Source organism: Plectrocnemia conspersa, unplaced genomic scaffold, assembly GCF_051122295.1.
Source record: "Plectrocnemia conspersa isolate PC_06_02 unplaced genomic scaffold, ASM5112229v1 ptg000012l, whole genome shotgun sequence".
Taxonomy (NCBI): Eukaryota; Metazoa; Arthropoda; class Insecta; order Trichoptera; family Polycentropodidae; genus Plectrocnemia; species Plectrocnemia conspersa.
Window position 1 is genome coordinate 15,184,331 of NW_028277176.1, and position 25,769 is coordinate 15,210,099.

Consider the following 25,769-nt stretch of genomic DNA (forward strand, 5'->3'; position numbering starts at 1 on the left):
AACTCAAAAAAGTAATTCAATATTTTATTTTTTAAAGAGCATATAATGAGAGAATTATGCGATATAAAGAAATAAAAATTATTAACACTATCGCTCATATTTAAACCCATCTTGTATTTAATAATTTACTGTTTATATTTCATAAAAGAAAATGCTGGAAAATGGGTCTCATTGTAAATTAAATCTTTCTACGAAATGTACTCGATTTCAAGGGTACTCATAGTTCTAAGCTGATTCATATTGTTGTTGTTTATTATAGTCACAGAATGCATTAGAGACGAGGTCATTGCGAAAATCATCTCGAATATCTAGATTCGCGAATAACATCTTGTTGGCACTGAGCTCGACCCCGCCATTAATCAATGGAATATAGTATACGTCAGCCTATTATCGCTGCTCCTTCGCTGCCACGTGGCAAAAGCGCGAAAAGATTGACGACCGCTGAACAGCTGATGCGTTCCCTAGGCGGGCAGGCCCGGTGGAATGTCGCAGTGTGGTCGGTCTCGGAGGAAGTCCCGGGTCCGCCGGTCGGTGGCAATTTGCCAGACCCGGTGTATAAATAACGGGCGGCGGGCGCCCCTCCACCGGCCCTGGAGGCCGGGAACGAGACCTGTCCACTCGTCTATCCGATGGCTCCTCGGGACGCTTTTCGTCCACGGCCCTCCGTCCTGCCTTCCTGTGTTGGGTTGAGGGGGCGCGATCGATACGGGCCGCTGGAAGTTTTCAGGGTCGTCGGGAGGAGGCGAAAACGCGTCATAGTTTGCCTCCTCTGATGAGAATTCAAGGCTCATTCAAAATCCATATGGATGAAGAACTCAAAATAAAATCATAAAATACTGATAAATTACAGAGCTAGACTAATCCGACTTATATCTGACAAACTTACTTAGAAACAATTTTCTTATCAGTATATACATACATATACATATAAGCAATGAATCTCCTCTATTATGTTCCTAATTCTGCAGTCCAAAAATGGTCATTTTGACGAATCAGCGCACTCGGCCGAGTACTCGCCTAATCTGAACGCAACTTTTAGTACTCGGCCGAGTGGCTTGTAAAAGCAATCGAGCGAAAGAGAACACAGCGTAATGTGCGTGTGTTTTGTTTATGCGCACATTACGTATGCACTATGGTTTGAGGTTTAAAATTTGAAAATCGATACGAAAGACATGATATATAATAGAATATGTAACTACAAATTCTGGTATATATTAAGTGCTGTTTATATTATATTTCGCTAAAATTAATCTTTTACTTATCTTCTTTTTTCTCTGACGTTTTCATTATATATGAATAACACCACGTCTACTGCGTTTTGGAAGAATTGGATTGATAAGATAATTTGTGAGTTGGCTAGACAGAATTACTGTTGACGGACAATTAGGAGGATCTCAAAGGATGTCAAATTTATAACATAATATTTGATACAACGTCATTCGTCCTTAATTTTTTTCCGAAAAATCCCGGAAAATTTTTATTTAAATTTAATTTTGTTTGTAACATAGACTTTTCACGTGTCACTGCCAAATATAAGCATTTTTTGCTTGACATACTTAAGTTAATTTATCAATGTCAATGGATATTCGATCCTAAAATACACTTCTAATGATATTAATTATGCTTTTATTTTACATTATTACAAGTAGGTATATTGTTTGATTGATTAACATTATTAGCGATTTTTTTACCGCTTTCAAACCCACAGTCACATTCGACTATTAATTTCTGGAAAAATGTGTTAATATATCAAAGAAAATGTCGTGTATTAGATAATCTTAAATAGCCCAATTAGTACTCTTATAAATACATAAATAGACAGTATGAATTCTTAAGATCATATTTATATTATAGTATTCGCTTCACTATTTTACACTTAGTATAGGAATACATATTTGTCATTAAAATAAATAAAATCACACGTGAATCTTTAACGTTTCGATAGCTTCTTTACACTCTTATCTATATTTAGGATTTCGGTTCATTCACATATTTTTTAGAAGCTTTTTAGCGCACCGAACTTAGCTTTGTTAGCGTATACATTATAAACGTTTATTGTATAATCAGTGCTGTTTTCTGGTTATAGTTTCATATTTATACATCTCATAAATCCGTTCAATCATTTACAGTACTTTTTATTTAACAAATTACTGTATTAACCCAGATTACATCATTTAAACGCGCATGCAAATTTTATGGCGTGCCATTGCAAACAAGACGTTTATAAATTGAGCTGTGAAACAATGGTGATTCTAAAAAAATTATATGCTTTGTGTGGAATGGAATTCCATATAAATATTTTATGTTTTAATTGTGTCAAATTGAGTACGTGGGATAAACACGTGAGATGTCATTAAAGCACTACAAGCATTCAAAATGTATACATATATTTAATTATGCCTTTCCATTTCATTAAAATCAGTTTGGGTACAATTGAAAACTTAATTGGATAATTTATAAAAATATATAGAAGTTTTTTTTTACTTTTAAAATAATTGCAGTATCAAAGAGTTGCCAAATTGTCATGTTATGTAATCATGATTTTCCAGCTTCACAAATAGCTTTGAAAATTGCAACTATGCACATTCAAAATAATTATTCAATTTTTTATCGATTATTAAATGCGTGTGTAATTATAGTTATAACAATATTTTAATTATTTATCTAAGCTTAAGTGGTCTTTGATTAACGAATTCGATCGATCGAGTGCCTCTCATGAGACACTCAAGTCGAGAGTGTAATTCGGGACATGATATACATGTTCGTGGTAAAATTCTTCTTGATCAACTTGAAAATGCATCTAAATATGCGAGATAGATAAACCAAAAGGTGCATGACAAGAATGATTACTTTTGTTACTCTAGTTAAAAAATGAACGTGAATCAGAAAAAAAACTACGAATTATATTGAAGATGTCTTCGATATGTAACATAATGTCAATATTTATGAATATGATACTCCAGTTTTTTGAGAGAAATATTGTAGATTAGTTTGACTCGTTCTATTTGGAAGATATCAGGAATGCAGTGTAAGATAAGTTGTTTCGGTATTAGTTACCCACTCATCATTAGATAATATTTTAAACATAGTTTTAGATCTATGCTTAACCTTCGAGTACCTCAATAATAGAGTCGAGGACCGGAGTGGGGTACAAAGTGACCCCCATTCAATACTAAGCATTAATGAAGTAAAATACAGTTTATTTATATTTTGATTTTTGTCGCGTTTATATATTTATAAATTAATATAAATATCAGCTATATATTGTAGTTTTGAACTAGAATTTTGGGATTCAAATTTACTCAAATAGGAAGATTGAATATTATTTAATAATATTTCCAATTACTTAATAATAGTATTAGTTATTTATTTAAATTAAATCAATACCATCGTGACGTAATAGGTAGATTACGTAGGTAATTGTGTCATTAATAAATAACACGAAGTGCATAGGGCATAGGTTGAACACTTGAGGAACCCCGAAGGGGTCAGGTGTTTAGCTACTTTGTTATCCGTTGCGTGCACTTGGGCCCTACGAGTCCAACCCTATGGGCGGGCACCCAGCTTGCCCCGAAGGGGTGAAACACTCTTTCGATAATCGGCCGCCACGGGTTACAAACTGTCTACGATTGCTCAAATAACTCGGCGCCAGTCGACCACACGCTGGAGTTCGCCGTTTATAGTGTAGGAGAGCGAGGGACCACTCTTGAAGTTAAAACCTAAACCCTTGAGGGGAAGTGATCTCTCGGGCTGGCCGTCTGAGGCACTGCTGATGACGAACAAAACATAGCAGAGATCAAAGGGCTCAGCCCTGAGGGGAACCGAAGGCCAAGGCTGCGACTGAGGAAACATATACACCGCTTGAATATCAGGGGGTGGTGTTGTGACAAGGATGATACGCAATACAGGCCAGGCCAGCGAGCGAGTCGGCCGTTTAAAGCTGGGTGCCCGCCCATAAGGGTTGGACTCATAGGACCCTAGTACTGGTAACGATATAACATGTAGCTATACTTCTGCTCAAATAACTAGAGAATAACTGAGTTAAATCATCCGAGATCTGACATTTTTTAAATAATAATTTCCGCATTGAGAGATTTTGTCACCGTTTTGGTGAAAGACATATGGTTTTAATAGTGGTTTATTAATTATTACTCGTTATGGTGCTATTTAAGTGTCTACGGGTTGTGCGTGTACGAAAAGTAGGTTTATTACCGCTGGGACGCTTTGAATTGATTTAATAAACTAGAAATGCTCTTGTATTTATAGTACACGTACAGAATATTATAGTATATGTAATGGATTCTTCTTTATTGAAACTACATGTGAAGCATAATTATTTATCATAAATTGGTAATAATGGATAATTGACGATAAACCGTATTCTTTGCGGTAGATAGCGTGAGATCAGCGGTTAGTGGTTAAAGTTAGAAACGCCTTTTATGGCACACGCCATATGCGAAAGTGTAAACAGTGTTTTACGTATTATTCTATTTTTTTATATCTAGCGGAAAATAAAATACATTAGGAAAATGTAGGTCGTTTCCTTGTGTCAAAATTCACTAGAACAACAAACGCGAGGGTTTTAGTTCATTAATGTAATTTTAGACTGTCTGAGTAACAAGTGTTGTTCTTAGATATAAGTTCATTAGAATACAAGAATATGTTAAAATATATGGTTAAAGTGTTTTGATTGGGTTTGTTATGTTATCAACAATTCAGAGCGATTTTTTTTTGTATATCATGAATACGTAATGGAATTAGATAATATATTAATTAATATACATTAAATCTTATTTTACCTAAAAATTAGGAAAATCTTTAAAACTTAGTCATGTATGCCCTTCATAAAAATATTTTTAACCTATTACTAAATCAATACAATCCAATCAATTTAATAAACTGTTTAGGTGTCTTTTCTTGCCGTTAAATAAACATTCAAAATGATTAATCTACAGTTTTAGAATTTACTAAAATTATATTTTTGTTATAATCACAAATGTCTGTATATTTCGAAACTAAGTTTATATAAGTTAACATGTTTTTACCTTGAGGTCCGATATATTAAGAAATTTCAATATTCTGTCAGATATATAAACAAATTTAAATAATACAAACATGTTATTGAAATCATAATAATAAATAATCCGTAACGTAGTAACGCCACAAATATTTTGTATAACAAACCTTTTATTTGATAAAACAACCTTTCTTACAAATAACGTTTTTCACACGAATGTATTACTTATTTACTTTGATTTTACGATTGCCATCGCTTGACTACGTCACATTCGCACGATTAGTAAAAATACTCGTTTTTCTAGGACTTTTGCACGCCGACGCCAAATATACGCAGCCAGGAATTTAGCTAAAAATATTTTTTTCTATTTTTAAGTTATATAATTTGGATTGTTTACATTTTTTCTTACCTTCGTAGAGATTGAGCTTTGCGTATATTTTTTTCAAACTGAGCTAGATGAATGAGCGCGCTTGCGAAACGGTATGTTCTGATGGTTGATTCTAAACAATCTATATTATGGCGTATGCGAAGCAGAAAACGGCGATGATCGAACCGTATTCTGAAAAGAAATCTATAAAGTCGTTAAAATTAACTAGCATTAATTGTGCGCTGAAATAGAAATTAACCTTGCTTTAAATCAGTGACACCGTTGATAATTAGAATGTACTGTGTGTGCCTCGTCGTGACGTTACTGTAGTTAAAATTAAGTTAGACTAAGGTCGATGGTTCAAATTTGTTCTATGTGTCTTCTGTTCAAAAATAAAACTTACTAATTTAATGTGACACTATCGTGTAATGTGTTTCATATTTTTTTATAAACTTAACATTTTTGCGACACTAATAATCAATATTTTTATTTATCTGCCAGCACATATAAGTGTTGTTTATGAGGTGCGATTTAATAGGGAATTAATAAAAAAATGTGTATATTTATTTAATGCTTCGTTGCAGAGAGTTATTAATGGGGTATTCACGTTCTGGACAATGCACGCTCTTACCTTATATGTCCAACAGTAATGCACAAACTATTCGTTTTAGGGAACAATTGCTTTTTTATATTGCTCATTTAAATTGACTTCAAATATGCACTGTAAATTATTTGTTCTCTTGCCTATCGATTCAAATGTTTTGAATTCTTTCTCCATTAATCCGTAAAATATTGGTTTTCCTACACTACTTTCTGTATGGTTGAAAGAAATTGTTGCGCCAATGATAAATTTTCAATTTCTTCAATAGATTCTAATGCTTTTAATAAAGTCGCGAGGGTGCTTAGAATTCGTCGGGCCATTAAATAATCTACAAATTATTTATTTCCCCATTTTACATATTTCTGCCCTTTTTTCCTTATTCTTTTGACTGGTCGAAAAATCTGGATTTTGCAAATATTTAATTAATGATTCTTCGATTATATCATTTTTTTTTAATTACCCGTTGAAAATTCGACCTTAGCTCAGAATTGATATTTTCCAATTGTTTTAACAAAAAATTTAATCAATTATAATTTTGAGACAATTGTCAATTTTGATACTATACAAAAACAATAAAAAAAAACTTTTTAGATTATCGAAAAAGAAAAATAGCCCTAAATCATTTTGCATTTTGCCGATTCCCATATGTAATTTATTCGTATCAGAGGAGGTTCTTATAACACCAAAGCAAAGATAAAGCCATCGGCCAGTTAGAGTAATCGTAAATCGCATATCATTCATATACTTTCGATCTTCCGAGAAAGTATGCATATTTTCAAACATCTGGCACGTACACCTTCAGAAAAGTTTCTTATCAGAGTGTCTTCTTTTATTACTTAAGAAAAAATAATGCGAGTTTAAGTGTTAAAAATTTGATGAAAATGAACACATACATTCTTATGCAGCGCTATAAAAAGGGCAGTGGTTGTAAACCTTTTAAAAATATTCGTACAAATTTTATTTTATTTAATAAAAAACGCCTTATAAAATTTCTCGAGAAATTTTCTGATTTTAGAATTCTTGATTTGAATTTATCTCGAGAAATTCTATGCTTAATCATGCTTTGTTAAGTAGAAAATAGTTAAATCTTATTCGTGATTTTTTTGCGACTATCGAAAAGCGACCACAATGGGTTTGTTTATAAAAGGTGACACGGGAAACACTAGTCAAAACACAAGGCAAAAATGCTGTTCCATCACAACAAATCTGGCTCATTCATTAATATAATACAAACAATCAAATGAGAAGAATAGCTAAAGTAGACATCTTTAGCTTGACAAATCGCACTTTACTACAGATATAATGACACTCGAGCATCTTTGGATAAGCTTAAAGGATATTATCTGAAGAAATAAAAAATGTACACATATACATATCCGCATAGAATATGTAAGTGCAGCTTTTATTATTCGTTCAAGTCCTTTTGCTGATCAGAACTGATAAAGTTATTGTTGTTAAAATTATATTCATAAAAAAAAATAGTTAATCCTTTAGTAAAATATATTTTAAAATAATGCATTTTCTATTTCAATTCAATTTTTATATTATCAATTAATTTATTCATTTCCTAATAAACAATTCATACGTAATCAGTATATTTTTTATGATTTTCGAATAAGTGTTAATCATTTGCCATACATTCACAACTCAATCAATTATATAAATCACATTACTCATGAAATTACAAAAAAATACGTAGCAAACGTATTACATTGACAGTAATAGGTACATTGTTGGAAATCACTGGCCGTAATGCGCATTTCACGCTTGTCGCTGCATTCGTGTAATGTTGTGATATAATACCAAACCAGACAACGTTTTATTAACAAATCATATCGGTTTTAATAACAAGTTACGTATCAAATAACCTGGTAAATGCTTGAATCGGGTTTTCAGCTCTCGAATGCCAAAATTTCAAACGTGGATGCATCGCGTTCCAATTTTCTGCGACACGACGTCTCCATGTGACGTATGATTCTAATTAAGTGTCCGATGGATGCCATGCCACGGTTCGAGCAACGCTTTTTTGGCATCTGTGTGGGACGGCTATTGACTCTTTGGAACGAGAGTTCGATTGTTCAGTAAGATCTGAAACGATTTTATCTATTTAGGCGGCCGTCAATATCCTCCGCTTGCGTGCAACGCATGCTTTGCCCTTTTGGTGTGGTTGATATAAACTTAGGTTGTTCAATAAGTTCAAACGGTTTTTCATTATACATCATTCTGTACAACTGTTACTTTCACTAAAATGCATGTTGATTGATTGATCTTCTTCTCTAACTTCATTGCCTTGACTTCGTAGCTAAATTAGGTTCGACGTGAAGTGGGAAGCGGTTGCTTCCTCGACCTTCTTAGGGTCATATTGGTCGATACTCGGCGTAGCTTTTCTTAATGCAAGTTAAGCTGAAGTGCTTCAAGTCGGAAGCGAAGTAGTAGAAATAACAAGTTATGACCATTTAGTACAGCTATGTTTACGCTTATGTATTTAGGATTATGTACCTAGGTTCTATTCCTGATTTGATAGCGCAGTCGCTAATAAAATGGCATTCTCTAATCCCAACAATATATGTTTAATACAAATTTATAGATAATTACAATTTCTTTGATATGTTTCTAAATAAAAATATATAAAATGACACGTTTACCAATACTAACAAAAAACTGCAACATTGTAAAAAAATACTTTGAATCAAGCATATGTTGCAAACACTAATGTGAATTTGTTGTCTGGGTGTACTAAATCTGTCAAAACATTCATCGTTATTCCTCTACGAAGGAATGATCGAAGAGTATATAATGTATTTAGATCAACACTGAACTTAAGTGCAAATGATTTCTGGCATAGTGAATAATGTAAGCTTTAACTATATCTTTGATTTGATAACTCAAATGCGAACATCTAATGATATTAAACATTTTTAATATTTTAAGTGTGTAATTTTAATTGATATACTGACATTTTGTTCAGTGGCATTTAAATGTTCAAATGAAAACGGCCCAGTAAAATGGTATATACAATTTCAGAAAAGTTTACAAGCAGGGATTTATCAATTTCAAGATCAATTCGTTGCATTCAACAAAATATAAAAGGAAGTACTGAAATAGGATCGGCAACACCGTGACTGGACCCTTGAATATTGGTTCAAAAAATGTTTCAACAATTTGAAATATGATTTATTTATTTATTTGATATGTATCTGCATTGTATGTGCAGTGATTGCGTCATACGTGAATCAAACATGAATCTGAGATTGCATAGTATTAGGAGTAGGAATCGTGTTCATGCGCGATGATCGCACGAATAGTTTTGCTCAGAACTCAACGTTGAAACTCATTCTAATGAATTATTTTCAGTAGTCACACGGCTTAAAAAAGCAGTGGTTAATTTTCTTCTAAATAGTTGATGGTTCAAGAGAGTGATTTTTTGTCATATGTATATTTTTCAAAGTTTTAAAAGTAAATTTGATAATTGATCTACAGAGTTTTTATTGAACCTAGGATTGATGTATGACGCTCTCAAAGAATAATCAAATTAAGTTTTGGCCTACAGGACCGTAACAAGGCAAATGAGAAAATAAAAATATTGATACTAAGTTTTTGAAGATAGAAGGCAGAACTTTAGGCTCTATTATAAATGCGCTGTTGCTGCTGTACGTTAACTTCGCTTTCATGAAGTTTTACTTCATGTTTTTAAAAGTTTTTAAAAAAAACGATATTCATTTTTTCTTTCTTTACAATAATGTGAGGAACCACACATGCCCTCGTTTGTGGAGATCTTATTCTTGAAACTCGCGTTGATTTCTCTGACCAAAAGTGATTATTTATTAATAATAATAAAATAGACAATAATACGATCACACAAAATCTCTCGTTATGATACACGCAAGGATTCTCCGGTGCATTGGATGAATATTTCTTTGCTACGAAATGGTCACGGAAAACAATATATCAACGAAAAACAAATAGCACCGTAAGGCTCAATATTCCCGTTACACAATTCAATCAGGCAAATGTCACTTTCTAAAGGCGTATACTTATTTCGTTGTTCTAAGAAGTGAGAACAACGATTGGCTGGATGATTGTGATTGATGAGCAAGCTTTGCAGCCCTGAATACTTAAGCTTGAACTCCAATAAGGAGAAGGCAGTCACTTGGAAGACTCCGGCAGACACCCGCCCGCCCGTGGAGTATGTTGTCCGCGGATGGGTGGTCATAGAGTGGGATCAACTCCACAACAGAGGGATCAACCTACGCAATACCGTCGCTGCCACACCAATCAGAACTCTAAGGATTTTCCACGGACAACATCCCTGCGCCAGTTTCTCCACTACCGCTCGGAGAAAACATCTCGCTCATCATAGTCTGTCGCAATATGTAATAAAATCTAATAAAATTATCACTAGTTTCCACCTGCGTCTTACTGGCTGCGAAGTCACACTCCAAAGGGTTCAAATCACGAAAATAGAAATGATTCATAATACATAATTCTATTTTTGAAAATCGAAAGTCCCGCACATGTGGTACTTAAGCGGTTAATACTAAACAAAAATTTGAAGAAACGGATATTAGAAACTTGTGAATCAAACTGCAACTAAATGAATGGAAATGATTAGTGGATTCAGTGAATTCATTCTCGAAAAGACAAAAATCCGTTGCATTTGATTCGGACTGGAACAACTAATGCCATTTCTATTTCTAATAAATCTCATTGCACCCCTAACGAGAGCTTAGTACAAGACTAAGACAATTTCAGAACTTTTGATCAACAAACTTATTGGACCACCTTTGAGACTTTCCCGACATTTAAAGCACGTTGATTCTACGACATTTAGTCCTAGAAACTAACGGCAAGGAAAAGAGTTAAGAAGATTCGTCGGACGAGAATTGAACAAAAATTTGCCTAAATTTATGTTAAGAACTAAATATATAATATGCTTAATAAAAGATTTGAGTTCCAGGACATTTTTTTGCAAAAAAATCACTGGTTTTAGATAAGCCTGCAGAAACGCCAGACCTATTTTAATAAAGTAGGTTGTTCTTCATGAAAGACTATTTTCGTTAACGTACTCTTACGTACCGGCGCCCGTCGTCGTGCTACGACAAAGAATAATTTTATTAGATAGAAATCTTTCTATGAATATTAAGTTGCCAATTTTCTTAATTTTGCATTTTTTATGTAAATTAACATTTTTTAAATTAATTTGCACATGAGTGATTATGAGTAAAAGTGAAAGTACACGTTAGCATTCTCAGTCTGACACCTCTAATTTAAGGATTACAAAAATATTTGCACGCCCACAAATATTTTCGCACATTTGCTACCGTTGTTATTGCGCAACGCGTTGAATTATTAATGCACTTTTACCAACAGAGAAATTTTGACAATTTTTTATTTGCAAATATTATGTGCATACGTATGTACATGAAAGTAAAACTTAGAGACGCCAAAAGTCTTCCTTGGGTAGTTACTTCGCCGGCGCTTGTGTATTTATAAACGAACACTTTTACGACTTTATAAACCAAAAGTTGAAACGCATAAATTACGCATGCTCATCTAAATATTGCAGATGTATCAGCACGTGCCTTGTAAATATGCATATCGAGCGTAATTTTCTAATGGTGTTAAAAGTGAGAAGAGTATCTATAAAATCTGAAGAAAAAATATATCAACGTATAATTCTTAAAGACCATTCAGCATATTTCAAAACATCAAGAAGAGCAAAATGCAGTTAACATCTGGACCTCTGATATAAGGCTAATTGACTGTAAATAACATATTAAACGTAACCATATAAATTCATTGAAGGATTAGAAAGTTGAATCAACGTCTAGAAGAGTTAAGTTAGGAGATGAGTCGTTTCTAAGATGCAAAAAACGTTGATTCAGAAAATACTGTGTACCAGACACCGTCTGATTCACGGCCGGTTTGACAGAATGAAAACGTCCCACGCTTTGCTTGGAACTTGGCGCTCGTAACAGGTGTTTAGCTTTGACTTTATAAGGAAGCCTTTTTAGAGTGTGTCGGCTCTTTGTCGATAGTCTGCCAAATGCAAATGTCAAGAACTTTCATCCGCGTCGATAGATTGCGAATATGGTATCTTGCCAATACTCGCGGCCTGCTGTCATTTCGGCAAATCCGCGTCTATAAAGCGTGTCTGGAATTCATGGTCGTCACGTATATAATTTCATTATGCGACTGAATATCTTGCTAGAAGCTATATCGTATAGACACAATTAAATTAAAATAATAATTATACCTTTCAGAATTTATTCGCACATTCTTTTTCCCAGAAAACTAATTTATTTAGAGCTTATTACATTTTACAAGAAGGCTTATTACATAAATATAACACGAGGAAAAGATTTTGTATCAAAGTATTATTTAAAAATATTCCCTACATGCTTAAAAATGTAATGGAGTTGTCAAGAAATAGATTAAATAAAATCTATTATCTAAATTCTTAGCTGAGAAAATAATATTATCTACGATTACAATTGTTTGTTATTGTTCTTTTATGGTTCTTGAGTTTTCTCACACTTATGAGCACTTTATTTTTATCGGTCTGCAATTGTGTACATGTAAGTTCCTCAAAGTCAACGACATTCGTTCGTCTCGCGAGCACAAAAGAATCCCATTGATTGTGATTAATGGAGTGTTACAGATCTGAGCGTTTCCTGCGATAAATAACGGACTCGTTTCGGGTTTTTCCTACATGTGCACTATGTGTAACTAAAATATGTTTTAAAGGGAAAACTTTGTAACTAAATACGACAGTTATCCTATACTGTAGTACAACATTATATTTGTTTTCTAGTTGTAAATTCGAAACACGCGCTCTATTATTCCAAGTAGTGAAAGTGTGGGTATATTTACACGTGCTTCTGAATATAGATTAAAAGGGTGACTAACTTAATGCTTACAATTTATTTTTATCGTCCGCTCGCCTCGTTATTATACTACAATATCTAATTAATTGATAAATTCTCCAAAAGTTAATTTAACCGTTTGTATGCCACGGACGCCGTACGAAGCTCTATCAAGTCCGACCGTATTGCCACGAGCTTCCTACGAAACTTTCGCAAAAATTCGCATTTATACTTTGAAATGATATTACAAGACTTTATCATCTATGGAGAAACATTTAATATTATTAACACTAGCATTCATAAAATTTCGAAAATTAAATGTTAACTTTTCAATGTCGCCAGGGCTGTAACGAGCAAGTTGTGCCTTTGTAATTTTTAATAACAATGCATTACGGTCATATATTACGCCATGGTACTTTGGCACATAAAGGGTTAATCACATATATGAAAATAATAATAAAATTAGATACATTTCGAGAATCACTGGCAAACGTTATGACTCTGACGCAATAGGTTTTAATATGCGTTAAAAGAGCCATTAACCAAGCGCAAATTATTATAAATTCACAAAAAAAATTAGTGAAAGAAGCATACACGTGTATTAGTAAATTTAATTACACCCCCAAATATTCGTAATTAGCCGTTGCAGTGAATAGTGGACAAGCACAAAATCTCTCCCAGGCAGATCAAGTGTATACGAACGGTTTCACAGCGCCTATAAATATATTAGAATGATTTTTTATATAATATAATTTTCATCTTTATAATGAATTACTACTGCCTTTTTTGTAATAATTATCTGATGTAGAATTAAAACAATCGAAAAGAGCCAATTTAATTTATTCTAGTTAGCTAAATATTTCTCAAATAAAAAAATATTTCATTGAGAGGATAAAGTAGTAGTCGGAAGGGGCAAAGGTTGCAGATTTTATCCTGAGTCAATTTAGCAGTATGTTATATTGGAGATTGTTTTTTCTCTTTTCACTCAATTCAATACCCAATAAAATTAAAAGCTTATTTTACACTTCAGTCATCACTGTTTTGCCTTGTTTTAAAACTAGAATAAATAATTCCTTTGGAATCCTACCATACACAAAGAAAAGCATATTTACGGTGTAATCCGGATTTAGGAGTTTTAATTGCCCTTTATATGTGATATAGCTATTGCTTTCCTTAGTCGTGTTTGAATAAAGGATTTGATTTTAAATAAATGGTTGTAATTGATATTTTTATCTGCAAAAAGTACATCTGTTGATCCATGATCGGACAATTCATTAGGAACCAAAACACAATATTTTTTCGACATCTTTGAGTAGTAAAATACGAGGTACAGACAATGTTTGATAATAATTCGATAGTTACCGTTGGATATGCTTCAGTTTTAGCTCGTATGACTATTTCATACATAAAATCAAAAACACCAAATTATTTTTTGAACCATCTGGTATAGTCTGACTGCCAATATGTCACCATATATTGTACAAATATTGTACAATATAAGTGTATTTTTTTGTCATCAAACACAAATCAACTAAAGCCACAACACACAAACTTATAAATATGTTTCTATTCAATAGTCCAAGAGTAACTATTTTCAAAAACTGTGTGTTGAAGAATTCAAAATTCGGAGCACATCTAAAACTTTCACCTGAAACACACGCCTACCATCGTAGACGGAGAATTCTGAGAAAGCGGCCGCTTCCCTCTTTACGTCAACCCTGGTCCAGCTACAACGTCTGGAATCTAGAGTTCAACCCACTTCGGAAACGACTAGATATTTCAGACGTGAACAAGGCCAAGAGGACGTATATAATATCTAACAAAAATTATATAAAATTTGACCTCAAAATTGTTACACAATAATCATTTATTTTTATTTTATTTGAAATAACTTTGTCTTGTATAAAAATATTCACACCAGCACTAAGGTCAGAACAAAATAATGTATATTCGGAAAGCTTGTCCCTGAATCTATACAATATTTTTTTTAAAGTTACTTTAACCTAGATATTTTTACAAAACGTTTTAGATTGGAATTAAAGCATAAGCGAAAGATTCAGATCTGCAGTATTTTCAATGAGAAATCTTATCTGTACGAGTAGTATTTTTGTCAGTCTATATGTATAAAATTACACTCGAGCAGCTCAACGAATTCGCCCAATTAATCTGGGTACACTGAAAGTGTCACCCCCATCTCTTTGAGGGATTTGCGAAATGGTTCGTTCCGAGAAGAAAGCGTGTGACCGCGAAAGAAAGCAGATATTTAAAACGCCAACAAGCCGACGAAGACAGTCGAAAAGACGAATCTCTTCGAAGAACGAAACGTGTTGGATGGGTAGGGAGAGAGACCAAAATAACGCCCGCGTCTTAAGCCGGCACTGTCCTAATGTCGTGCCAGTGGTAGGCAACTACTGGTGATTTAACAAGTACATTGGATAAATTCTAGCTCTTTCACTTAACAACGTAATTTGTGGTTGAAAGAAAAACATTTTTAACACAATTTAGTGAAAGAGATTTAGAACGAAGCCAAAAATGATACGACCAATTAGTGTGCAGTGTATTTTATCAGGCGATTATAATTGAATTAAACAAGTTTTTTATTTCGTGTAATTTATGCAGATACATTTTTATTACATTTTGCATAAAAGCGTACCACTTCGTCTCATTGCATATTCCAAAAACGTAAATCCGCATTAATTTATTTTACATTTCCATAACTCGCTACTTTTGTGAAGGAACTTAGGCCACGTTGTGTGTGAGGGTTCTTGAAAATATATTTAATAAATAATTTATATTTTAAAGTTTTAAACACACGTTATTTATAAAAATATATTAAATATTACTTATGACATTACTCGTATTCCATTTAATATTATAGTAGGGATCTCCAGAATCATTAATTGTGACTTGTTTTCCAGCTCAACTGTTTTTATAGATTTTTTTGGAATATATTTAATGAATAAAAAAATTAGAAGAAACATTTGCTTAGTATATGGCAACACATTTTATTTAGACGAATGCTAAAAATGATTTAAACGATTAAAATTGAAACATTTTTGTGTTGCAGACAAACCTCGTAATGGAATTAGTTAATTATACTAGATTGTTGTGATCAAGTATCCAAAGATACATTAAAAAAATCTGTAAGGTTTGGAAACATAGGATATATGAATCACACGCAAAGCGACTCTTGTTATGAATTTATAAAACAAATACACTTGATAAATACTGTGAACAGTTGGATCGATTGCATTAATCATTAAAAATAAAAATGTCTGCTATAGTGAATCGTAACACGATACTTTTGCAACATGATCATACAAAAAAAATAACGGGCGATAATCGAAAGTTATTGATTATTCTCCATATAATTTAAATTTAGCTCTATTGTATTATTGTTTGTTTAGATCTTTAACCATCACGATAGACCAGTGGTATAATCGGTGGCTAATATCTGAAAGTCTAGTGTTTATTCATTTCTATCGTGTCGATCAAAATTAGTGATTATTATACAATATAATAATAATTCGGATCGATTATCACAGATTAGGTTTTTCCAGATTTCCCATATATATGAATTAATATCGTGATGAATTTAGATTAAAAAAATATATTTTCATTTAAAGAAAAAACATTACAGAAAGAAACACGCCACTGGGAACACATTTTACGGAGTACAATATCCGAGGGCGCAGACCTTTGGTCAAGCGTCTTCTATGTGCTGTTGTCAGCATAGTGTGTTCTAGTGTCATCGTTCTCAGGAGGACCAGGTGGCTAAAACTTTTAGCTGACCCTCTAAGGATGACATTGTTCGGCAAAAGCAGCTTGAAAGGCTTCTTTCCGGAGGATGCCATATATATTGGCGTAGATTCCTGACTAACCCTCTATGGAGGTCCTCGCTCCGTGGATTCAGAGTGGAAGATGCAGTCACTAAGGACGTCATTTCAGATTTTTCCAAAGGGGGGAATTGACCAATCAGTAGTAGTTTTTTTTAATATTTGCATTTCATTAGGATTCATAGTATTTCATTGAATGACATGTTTCTGGGCAAATTCAGGGTGGTCCCGTCAAAAGTGCAAATATTAAGACTTCATAACAATATTACGACTTACAATGAGGGAAAATCGAATGAAGCATGTCTAACCCAAATTTTGACCAATAGGAGAGCGCAAAAATCAATTATCCCTTCTCAGAAGTCAAAAATCCACGTCAAAAGCAATAAAATCGTGCCGTCACCGTCGCAGTGGGAACGCTCGGTAACGAGCGTTCCCACTGCGACGGCGCCGACACGATTTTATTGCTTTTGACGTGAATTTTTGCCTTCTGAGAAGTAATAATTGTTTTTGCTTCCTCCTATTGACCAAAATTCGGTTTGAATACACTTTGACTAATACTATTATATCAGAAGTCCGTAGCAATATCGGTAAGGATGGCTATCGTATTTTTAAAATAGTTTAATATAAAATTGGAGCAATGGAGCAATGTGCGAGATGCGATATCTGTCTATACTTCTGCTTTGAATTGAGTTGACTTAATTTGTATTTGGACTTTACCTAATGAAAGTTCTAAAATTATAATTAGTTTTAGAACTTTTATTAAGTCAAGTTGGATTTAGTTAATTCGTGTGGGTTAGATTTGGGTTTGAACAGCAGATGGACGTTTCGCAACTATCAAATTGAGTTTTATAGACATTTCAGAGCAGCATATAATTTCACTAGCGAGTTAAATTATATTTTCGCTTGTAGAAATATACATATATCTACTAGTGAAAATGTATTTTGTCTTCACTAGTGAAAATATAACTAATACTAATAATATAAAAAAATACACATTCAGTGTAACGTTTATACATTACATGTAAAAAAATAATGATTAATATGTAAATGTATATATTTCTACAAATAGAAAAGTTGAAATCATATAATTTTACTAGCATTTGCCAGATAAATTATATTTTCACTATTAAAAATCTACCGGTAAAAATATATTTCGATATGATTTCACTGAAATGGAATATTTAAAAAAATATTTTCGGGATAGATTCAAGACTTGTTTTTTTAGATTTACTTTGAGGGTTAACCCGAATTTTTTGCTTTGAATCAGGGACGTCATTTCAGCTTTTTTTAATATTTGTATTTTAATAAGATGCATAGTATTTAATTAAATAACATTTTTCTGGCCAAATTCAAGGGGAGCAAAAGCCCCCCCCCCCCTTTAAATGTCTTAAAATGTGCGACCTACTAATAAGCCTCGATAGAGGGGAGGCGACAAGCTAATGGTTAAAGAAATACCAGTGTCAGGCCAAGTAAAAAGGTGCACTTTCCACTCTGCTCTGATCGAAGACCTAAACTCCATTATCTGACGTAGCTCAAAACTCTTAATATCCCTGGCGAATGTGAGAGGTTTCTCGGAAGAACTCAGAAAAGTGTGACTAATCGAAAATTCTTTAGATAAGCCTACGCTATCTGTATCTCTTAAAAATGCTTCATGCTATCTCACCTTTCTCAAAATACAATTTGAAAGTGGTTCAGAGAAACGTTGAAAAGCAATTTAAAAAAATACTCCGTCGTAATTTAAAAAAATAAATAGTCGCCATAAATAATTATAAATCATATTTTAAGTTCACTTCATGTTTGTGCGCTATTTGATTTACAACTGTTTAACAATTTTTTTTTGATTCGGTTGATTTTGGGCATTTTGCAAGATCGTTACAGCCAGTAACCAAAGGTGAGAATCAATTATTTTGAGCTTATAAATAATATGAACCACATGGACTGCAAAAGATTTACAATTACATAACTATCGTGTCGAGCTTTATAGGTTCAGTTATGTCATTCTAATAGTAAAAAGTGCTAAAAATTATATTTCAATAATTATTATCGTATGTATACGAAAATATGTAGTAGTAAATTCACGAGTTACAAGCATTTGAAAATATGGTATACATAGAACGGGCGTCAATAAATAATACCATTTACAACGTTCTTGTAAATAATCGGTAAAATTTGACCCAATTGTGAATTTATTTTCTAACAACCAAAATCCATATTCAAGTGCTTAAAATATGCACGTATATGAGATTATTACTAAACTACTGATTTTACAAAATAATATTTAGCTTCAAATATATTATTATCAACATAATTAAAATGATGTATTGCATAATTTAATCATCGCATAGTAACATTGTCGTTCTTGTTAATTTATGATCTAAATTTTGGTAATGTTGCCAAAATCTTATGTACATAAGGGCCCATACGCACTGTCGGCTAGCCGCCGGCGACTGTACTTTATATGGTTTTAAATGGGTGCATACGCACGCAGGCGCCGAGTCGCCGGAGCGTCAGGCGCGATCCTGCGCAGAGGTGATGCACAGGCGACTTGCCTGTCGCGGCAACCTATAAAAGCATGGGTTTAGATGAGTGCATTCGCACGAGGAGCGACTTTCGAGGCGACTTATACATCATTCACACAAAATGGCTTCGACACAGAAAAGCTCATCGTAGAAATTGAATCCCGAATTGTTTACAATAATTATATATGAATATTGATAACGAAAAAAAAATATTGTGAAATAATATGTATAATTATATTATATTATTTCTTGCTTCTCGATTAATTTAATGAAATTAGCATCTAAAAAATTGTGTGAGATATATACATTTATATTTCATACGGGGAAATTGAATATTATATTGAAATTAAAATAATATTTTTTTCTCTTTAAAATTAATATTGCAATTTCTTCGCGAATGTACTACCCGACCTCGAGTCGCTCGGCTTAGCCGCCTAGTCTGGTTACCTACGTTTTTGAGCCGGCGGCCGCTAGTCGCCGGCGGCTAGCCGACAGTGCGTATGGGCCCTAAGTGTATCGCAAATTTAAATGGATATTGTCACGCTTTATCGCAGTATATCATAAACATTAATCAGTTTGTAATATTGAGGTCTTATAATACTCTCAAATATGTTTGTCATTTCTTTCTACATATTATCACATAATGCATAATCTTTCGATGTGAAAATATAATTTTAATAAACGAGAAAATGAGACAAGTCGTAGGCGAATGGCGCGTGGGATGGTCTACCTACGAATTTTCCGTAACGCCTCAGGTATATATGTGCAATCTATTTATTGCACACTTACCTGAGACACTATTGCTCTATTTATTTTTTTAGTCTACTGCTCTCTTTTTAGATAATTAAAAATATGACATCTAGTCTCATTTATAATATTTCAACCTCGAAGTATGCTAAAGAACAATTTCAGCATTTGCACCTAGACATGTATTATATATTAGTGAAGCTTGGTTTGCGATTAAAAATATAATTAACATTGCACAGTTCACTTTCACGGTCATTGCTAGTTTATTAAACTATGAATGAAGATACGTTATGTTATGATGACAATACGTTTCGAAATCTCCAACGTGTTGGCGTATTAGCACGACGCGGACCATTGGTATACCATTTAATTAATCTCTCCTTCTTGGCCGCACTGTCCACAATGCGAATGATATATCGACTAGCGAGAGGATCTAAATCGCGGTACAATAACCGTCCAAAAACGATATCGATATCGCCGAACAATCAATCCGTGTCAGACGGCCAAGAAAAAAATACACAAACGCGTAGGCGCCATGTTCGTCATACGAAAAAATGTGTGTTTGTGCGTGTAGGTGGTGACGAAGTTCGTAAAAATTTTCTTACATTTCCCAGCGGGTTTATGGCGAAGCAGAAAAATGTGTATAATTGAAAGGTGTTACGTAAATCGTAAGATTTGGGCTTTGGATACGACACGTAAAACTAGCTAATATAATCGAGCTGTGAATCAATGTATCAAATTATCTAAGTTCATTTAGTGTTGTTAAAGTTGCCATATGGTATGAAAAACGATGATATATTATTTTATATTTGAAATATGAGTTGATTTTATAACTGATTACAACAAAAATGTCAGTTAATCTTGCCATGCATATATTTACAATTATTAAACACGTTTAAATAGTATACGTACTGTAGTTAGCTTAATTCAGTACAAAGTATACCAGGAAGGAAGCTCAGTAATCTCATTACTTGAAATTACGAACATCTTAGAATCGACATTGCGTTTGTCTAATTCGTGCCCTTAAAACTTGAACAGTTTGTTAGCAAAGCAAACGGTTTGAATGAGCAAGTTTACAAAACATCTCTGGAATATTTGATCCATTTAGATGTATCTAAGGAGTACAAGAAATAGGAAGATTTGATAGAATGTATTGATTTCTTAAACAAAATGACGTAAAATGTTACGCATGATTTACACACGTTTTAAAGAAAATCGATATTTTTTCGCGCATTACACTAAAAACTGTAAACTAAGCTTCGTGCATATAATCTGTTTTGTATATGCACGAAAATAATCGAAGATAATAAGTCGCATGTACAATTAAAGACGTTTTATATTTCATTATCGAGTGTTTTTCGGAAGTACATACCGTAGACCTCCCCAATAACACGGTAAATTGTGGACGTGCTATTTGGATGCCCGTTACTTTATGTGTGAGCAAGCCATAGGGAGGATATCTTACCACACGCGACTGATTCGTACATACGTATTGCAAAAAAATGTATGAGTATTTTCTAGTCCCCCAAATACACACACCGAAATAGCACGTCCCTATTTACCGTGTTATTGGGGGGTCTACTGTACTTAAAATATGTGAATTTTATATTGTATTTCTACTGATAATGCAAATAAAAAAATACTTTTGTGTAGAATATATACTTAGTATTGTGTAAACTCAGTGAAAGCATACAATTCCGTTTAACGATTTAATAACATTATCCACCTTACTTTTTGCATATGATAATCTTAGATTCATAATATAAAATCATAACTCGATCAGAATCAGATTTTTATGTTAATATACCGATTTTAAAAGTTCATACAAGAGGCTCAAAATTTTGACATATTTATACTAGTAACCATAGGTTAACTAAATATTTATTTGCGATTTTAGGTTAGGTTAAAATTGTTCTCAGTACAGCTTTTAATTTTATCAAATAAAATTAATCAATTGTATTAGGTTAAAATGTTTGAAAATAGAGTTAGATAAATCTTAAAATAGTTTCGTCTGAAAAAACGAAGTTGAGCAATAAAAAAATATATTTTTAAAGTAACTTTATTAGTTAATGAACTTTAGCTTCATGACAAATTTCAGCGAAAAGTCTATTATATCAAACACATGACGATTTTATTGCTTTTGGCGTGAATTATTGACTCCCGAAAAATTAGAAATCCGATTTTAATGCGTTTTATCTAGTGAGAGAACCCAAAAATTATAAAATCGTCATAGTGTGAACGTTTGGAAACAAAATTTATGCCCCCTCCCCTAAATTATTTTTATCCATAATTCTAAAAACCCAAATACAGCCATCGTCTCATATATGTTTTATTAAAACATAATAATATAAAAAAGTAGTGAAATAAATTAAAACAATAAAACGTTGAGAATCACTAATTTTTTCTATAATTTACTATATATGCAATATAAAAATAAATAAATAAATAACAACAGAAATAATTATGGAAAAATACGTAAAATTAACTCACTCCCAGGGGTATACTAATAAATTAATAAATATATATAAATTAAGTCACTACTCAAAGGGTTAAGCCTTACTTGCCGAAATCCGAAATATCGGTTTTGCTACTTTGGAGAGCAATGCCGAATCCAAAGAGATCATTAAAAAAGAATCGGATACATTTTGAATGACTTATAAATGGGTATTTGCTTCAGTTGCAAATTTATTTTTAATATTATGTAATTCATCAATATTTAGATAGTAATTCTAAAAGGCTCGGCAGCTAAATGGTTATTTAAAGGCACTCAAATAAGTAATAAATTAGATTTTTATAGCAAAATCCAACCAAATAATCGTTAAAATCTGAGCAATCAGATCAAAAACGTCCATATATCTTGCCGGTAGAGTACTCTATGTCCTTCTTTGGCAGTAACTCTATATCCATTGCCGGGGTATGACACAAATCCGTTCATATCCATATGCAGGAGATTTCTCAGAATCAAAAACCTCTTAATAGTATGGCTCACCATTCTCATGTTATTTTTCTTCAGTACTTATTTAGTTCCGAGAAGTTATCTACTTTGACCGTGGCGAGCGGTCGCCACATATATTATACAAAAATCTGATACTGAATTTTTCTTTAATCATTTATTTGTATTGTTTCAGAATCATCAAGATGGTTGTGGGGGAGCCAAAACGCAGTATTATGGAGGGTATTGAGAATACGGGGGATGTGAGATTGCACGATCATCGGCTTAGGCTTAAACAAAGGTATTGTAGCGTAATCAATTATTATTTTTATGATTATACATTATTAATAACTGTCTATTCCTTTTTAGATTTGATATAATTAGAAAACTAGGCCAGGGAACATATGGAAAAGTGCAATTAGGAATTAATAAAAAGACAGGCCAAGAAGTAGCCATTAAAACAATTAAAAAGTGTAAAATAGAAACGGAAGCGGACTTAGTTAGGATTAGGAGAGAAGTTCAAATTATGTCTTCCGTCAGGCATCCGAACATAGTACATATTTATGAAGGTTTTATACACATTTTATTGTATTTTTATTATTTTTTATTTTAAAATAACAATGTTTTTTTTATTTTAGTATTTGAAAATAGTGAAAAAATGATATTAGTTATGGAATATTGCGCCGGTGGTGAATTATATGATTATCTTAGTCAACAAAAAGTATTACAAGAAGAAGAAGCTAGAAGGTTTGTATCATTTATTGAGAATGAAGATTAATCGAAAATCATCCCTTTCATATAACAGTATATTAATTTTTATTTCAGATTATTTAGACAAATTGCAACATCGGTGTACTATTGTCACAAACATAAAATTTGTCATAGAGATCTTAAATTGGAAAATGTTCTTTTAGATGAACACGGAAATGCAAAAGTAAATTATTTAATTAAATATTTATCATATAAATAAATCATTAAATCAAAACAATATGTTATAATAGATAGCTGATTTTGGTCTTTCAAACGTTTTTGAAGAAAGACGGTTGTTATCTACGTTTTGTGGATCTCCGCTTTATGCGTCTCCGGAAATCGTTAAAGGAACACCATACATAGGTCCAGAGGTATGTATCTATAATCCAAAATATAAAAATTAAACAGTTTTATAAAATATATTAATTTACAGGTTGATTGTTGGTCATTAGGAGTTTTATTATATACTTTAGTTTATGGAGCAATGCCATTTGATGGTTCAAATTTCAAACGTTTAGTTAAACAAATTAGCACTGGTGACTATTTCGAACCCAAGAGTCCATCAAGTAAGAGTTTTATTTTTAGTATATCACTATATTATTAATCTGTTATTAACTTTTATTTATCCTTTCAGCGGCATCACCTTTAATTAGAGAAATGTTAACGGTAGATCCGCTTCAAAGAGCCGATATTACGCATATATGTGATAGTTCGTGAGTTCAGCTATTATTTTTAATAATAAGACCTTTGTTACAATATTAAATAATTGATTTTACATAGATGGGTCAATAAAGGTTCAGACGTGTCATGTTTGGAGCTTGCCGAAGCTTTAGCCAATGAAACTCCTGTACGACTCGACCTATTGCTCTCTCTAGCTCCGCCTCCGACTATTGGAAGTGATAAACTAGTAGTCACCGATGAGGTAATATTAAAATATAATTAAATTATCTTCAAAACATTAATCAATATTGAATTTTAAGGTTTCGCATATAGGACCTGATGGCTCACCGTCTCGTTCTATGTCCATAGCGAACATTGATAACAATGCTGAAAGGAGAATATTAGAAATGGTTGCTGGTATGTATCTAACTTATACTTATTAAATGTGGTTTATTTTTAATTTAATTTTCAATAATAGAAGGCGGAACTGATGCAATTAAACCTTCACCGACGAGAACAATAGTTACCAATGAACAACCAAAGAGAAAATTAGAAACAACCGTTTCAATGGATAGTGCTCCAAGTCAAAGGAAAAAGGAACGCGTCTTAAGGTAGACTTTATATTTATTATACTAATGAATATATTAAACTTCAATATTTAACATAATTTTTTATTGTAGATCAAGTAGTGGTTCTAGACAAGATATCAATCGAATGGACGGAGAGCTAGCTGCGGCTCAAGCAGAGACTTACATAGAAAGCAAAGAAATTCCGAGAGACTTATCCATGATCAATAAAGACTTGTGCAACACTGATGTTAATATGGGCTCTGAAGAAATAGTGTTGAGTCAAAATATTGAAGCAATTGTGCCAGAAGAAGTGAAACAACCGAGTCCTGTTGTACCAAATGACATCATTAAAGTACCTAGTTTAGTTATGAAAAAAGAATCTCCGATCAAAGTTGTTCCTACGCTATCTCCAGACAAAACTTCACCCGTGAGTATATCATTTTTTAACTGCAAGATACTTGTTTGATTTCTTAATATATTTGTAAATACATTAATACAAAACTGTTGCCCCTTGAATATATGGGTTAAACGATAATTTTTCTTACTCTTGATTAAAATACATATGTATTAAAACACAAATGTATTTTTTATCTTATTAGGATAAGGTAAAAATTGTATATATTATTTTATTTATACATATTGCCTTTTCCTATCTTCATATTCTTATCGTTCTTGTGGCTTGTTAGTTATACCCTATTCTGTTGCTAATTTCAATTTAGGTGACCGCTCAAGCTAATAAAGAATGCAAAGTTCAAATTAAAGCTAAAGATGCTGGAGTTAAAGATAAGAGTGTCGCTTCAAAGCCTTCCGTTGTAAAGAAAAAAGTTTCAAGCTTAACTAAAAAAGAGGATAAACCCAAAACTGAAGCTGCGAAGGTAATACAAGTGTGCATGTTTTTTGCTATA

General features: G+C 32.7%; 1 protein-coding gene across 16 annotated transcripts in view; it reads left to right on the plus strand.

Moving 5' to 3' along the window:
* The window catches only part of Nuak (Nuak family kinase 1), a 54,449-nt gene that overhangs the window by 14,435 nt on the left and 14,245 nt on the right, over nucleotides 1–25,769 (plus strand). For 12 of the 16 annotated variants that reach the window (XM_088200621.1, XM_088200613.1, XM_088200614.1 and 9 more), the window contains exons 2-13: nucleotides 23,082–23,186; nucleotides 23,255–23,454; nucleotides 23,524–23,632; nucleotides 23,711–23,819; nucleotides 23,887–24,006; nucleotides 24,069–24,201; nucleotides 24,270–24,348; nucleotides 24,416–24,557; nucleotides 24,616–24,712; nucleotides 24,774–24,906; nucleotides 24,976–25,291; nucleotides 25,584–25,739. In XM_088200621.1, the coding sequence (XP_088056747.1) occupies nucleotides 23,092–23,186; nucleotides 23,255–23,454; nucleotides 23,524–23,632; nucleotides 23,711–23,819; nucleotides 23,887–24,006; nucleotides 24,069–24,201; nucleotides 24,270–24,348; nucleotides 24,416–24,557; nucleotides 24,616–24,712; nucleotides 24,774–24,906; nucleotides 24,976–25,291; nucleotides 25,584–25,739 (1,689 nt within the window). In that variant the 5' untranslated portion in view covers nucleotides 23,082–23,091. The remainder of the gene's footprint in view (nucleotides 1–23,081; nucleotides 23,187–23,254; nucleotides 23,455–23,523; nucleotides 23,633–23,710; nucleotides 23,820–23,886; nucleotides 24,007–24,068; nucleotides 24,202–24,269; nucleotides 24,349–24,415; nucleotides 24,558–24,615; nucleotides 24,713–24,773; nucleotides 24,907–24,975; nucleotides 25,292–25,583; nucleotides 25,740–25,769) is intronic. The other 4 variants (XM_088200617.1, XM_088200618.1, XM_088200628.1 and 1 more) reach the window with 1 other exon arrangement.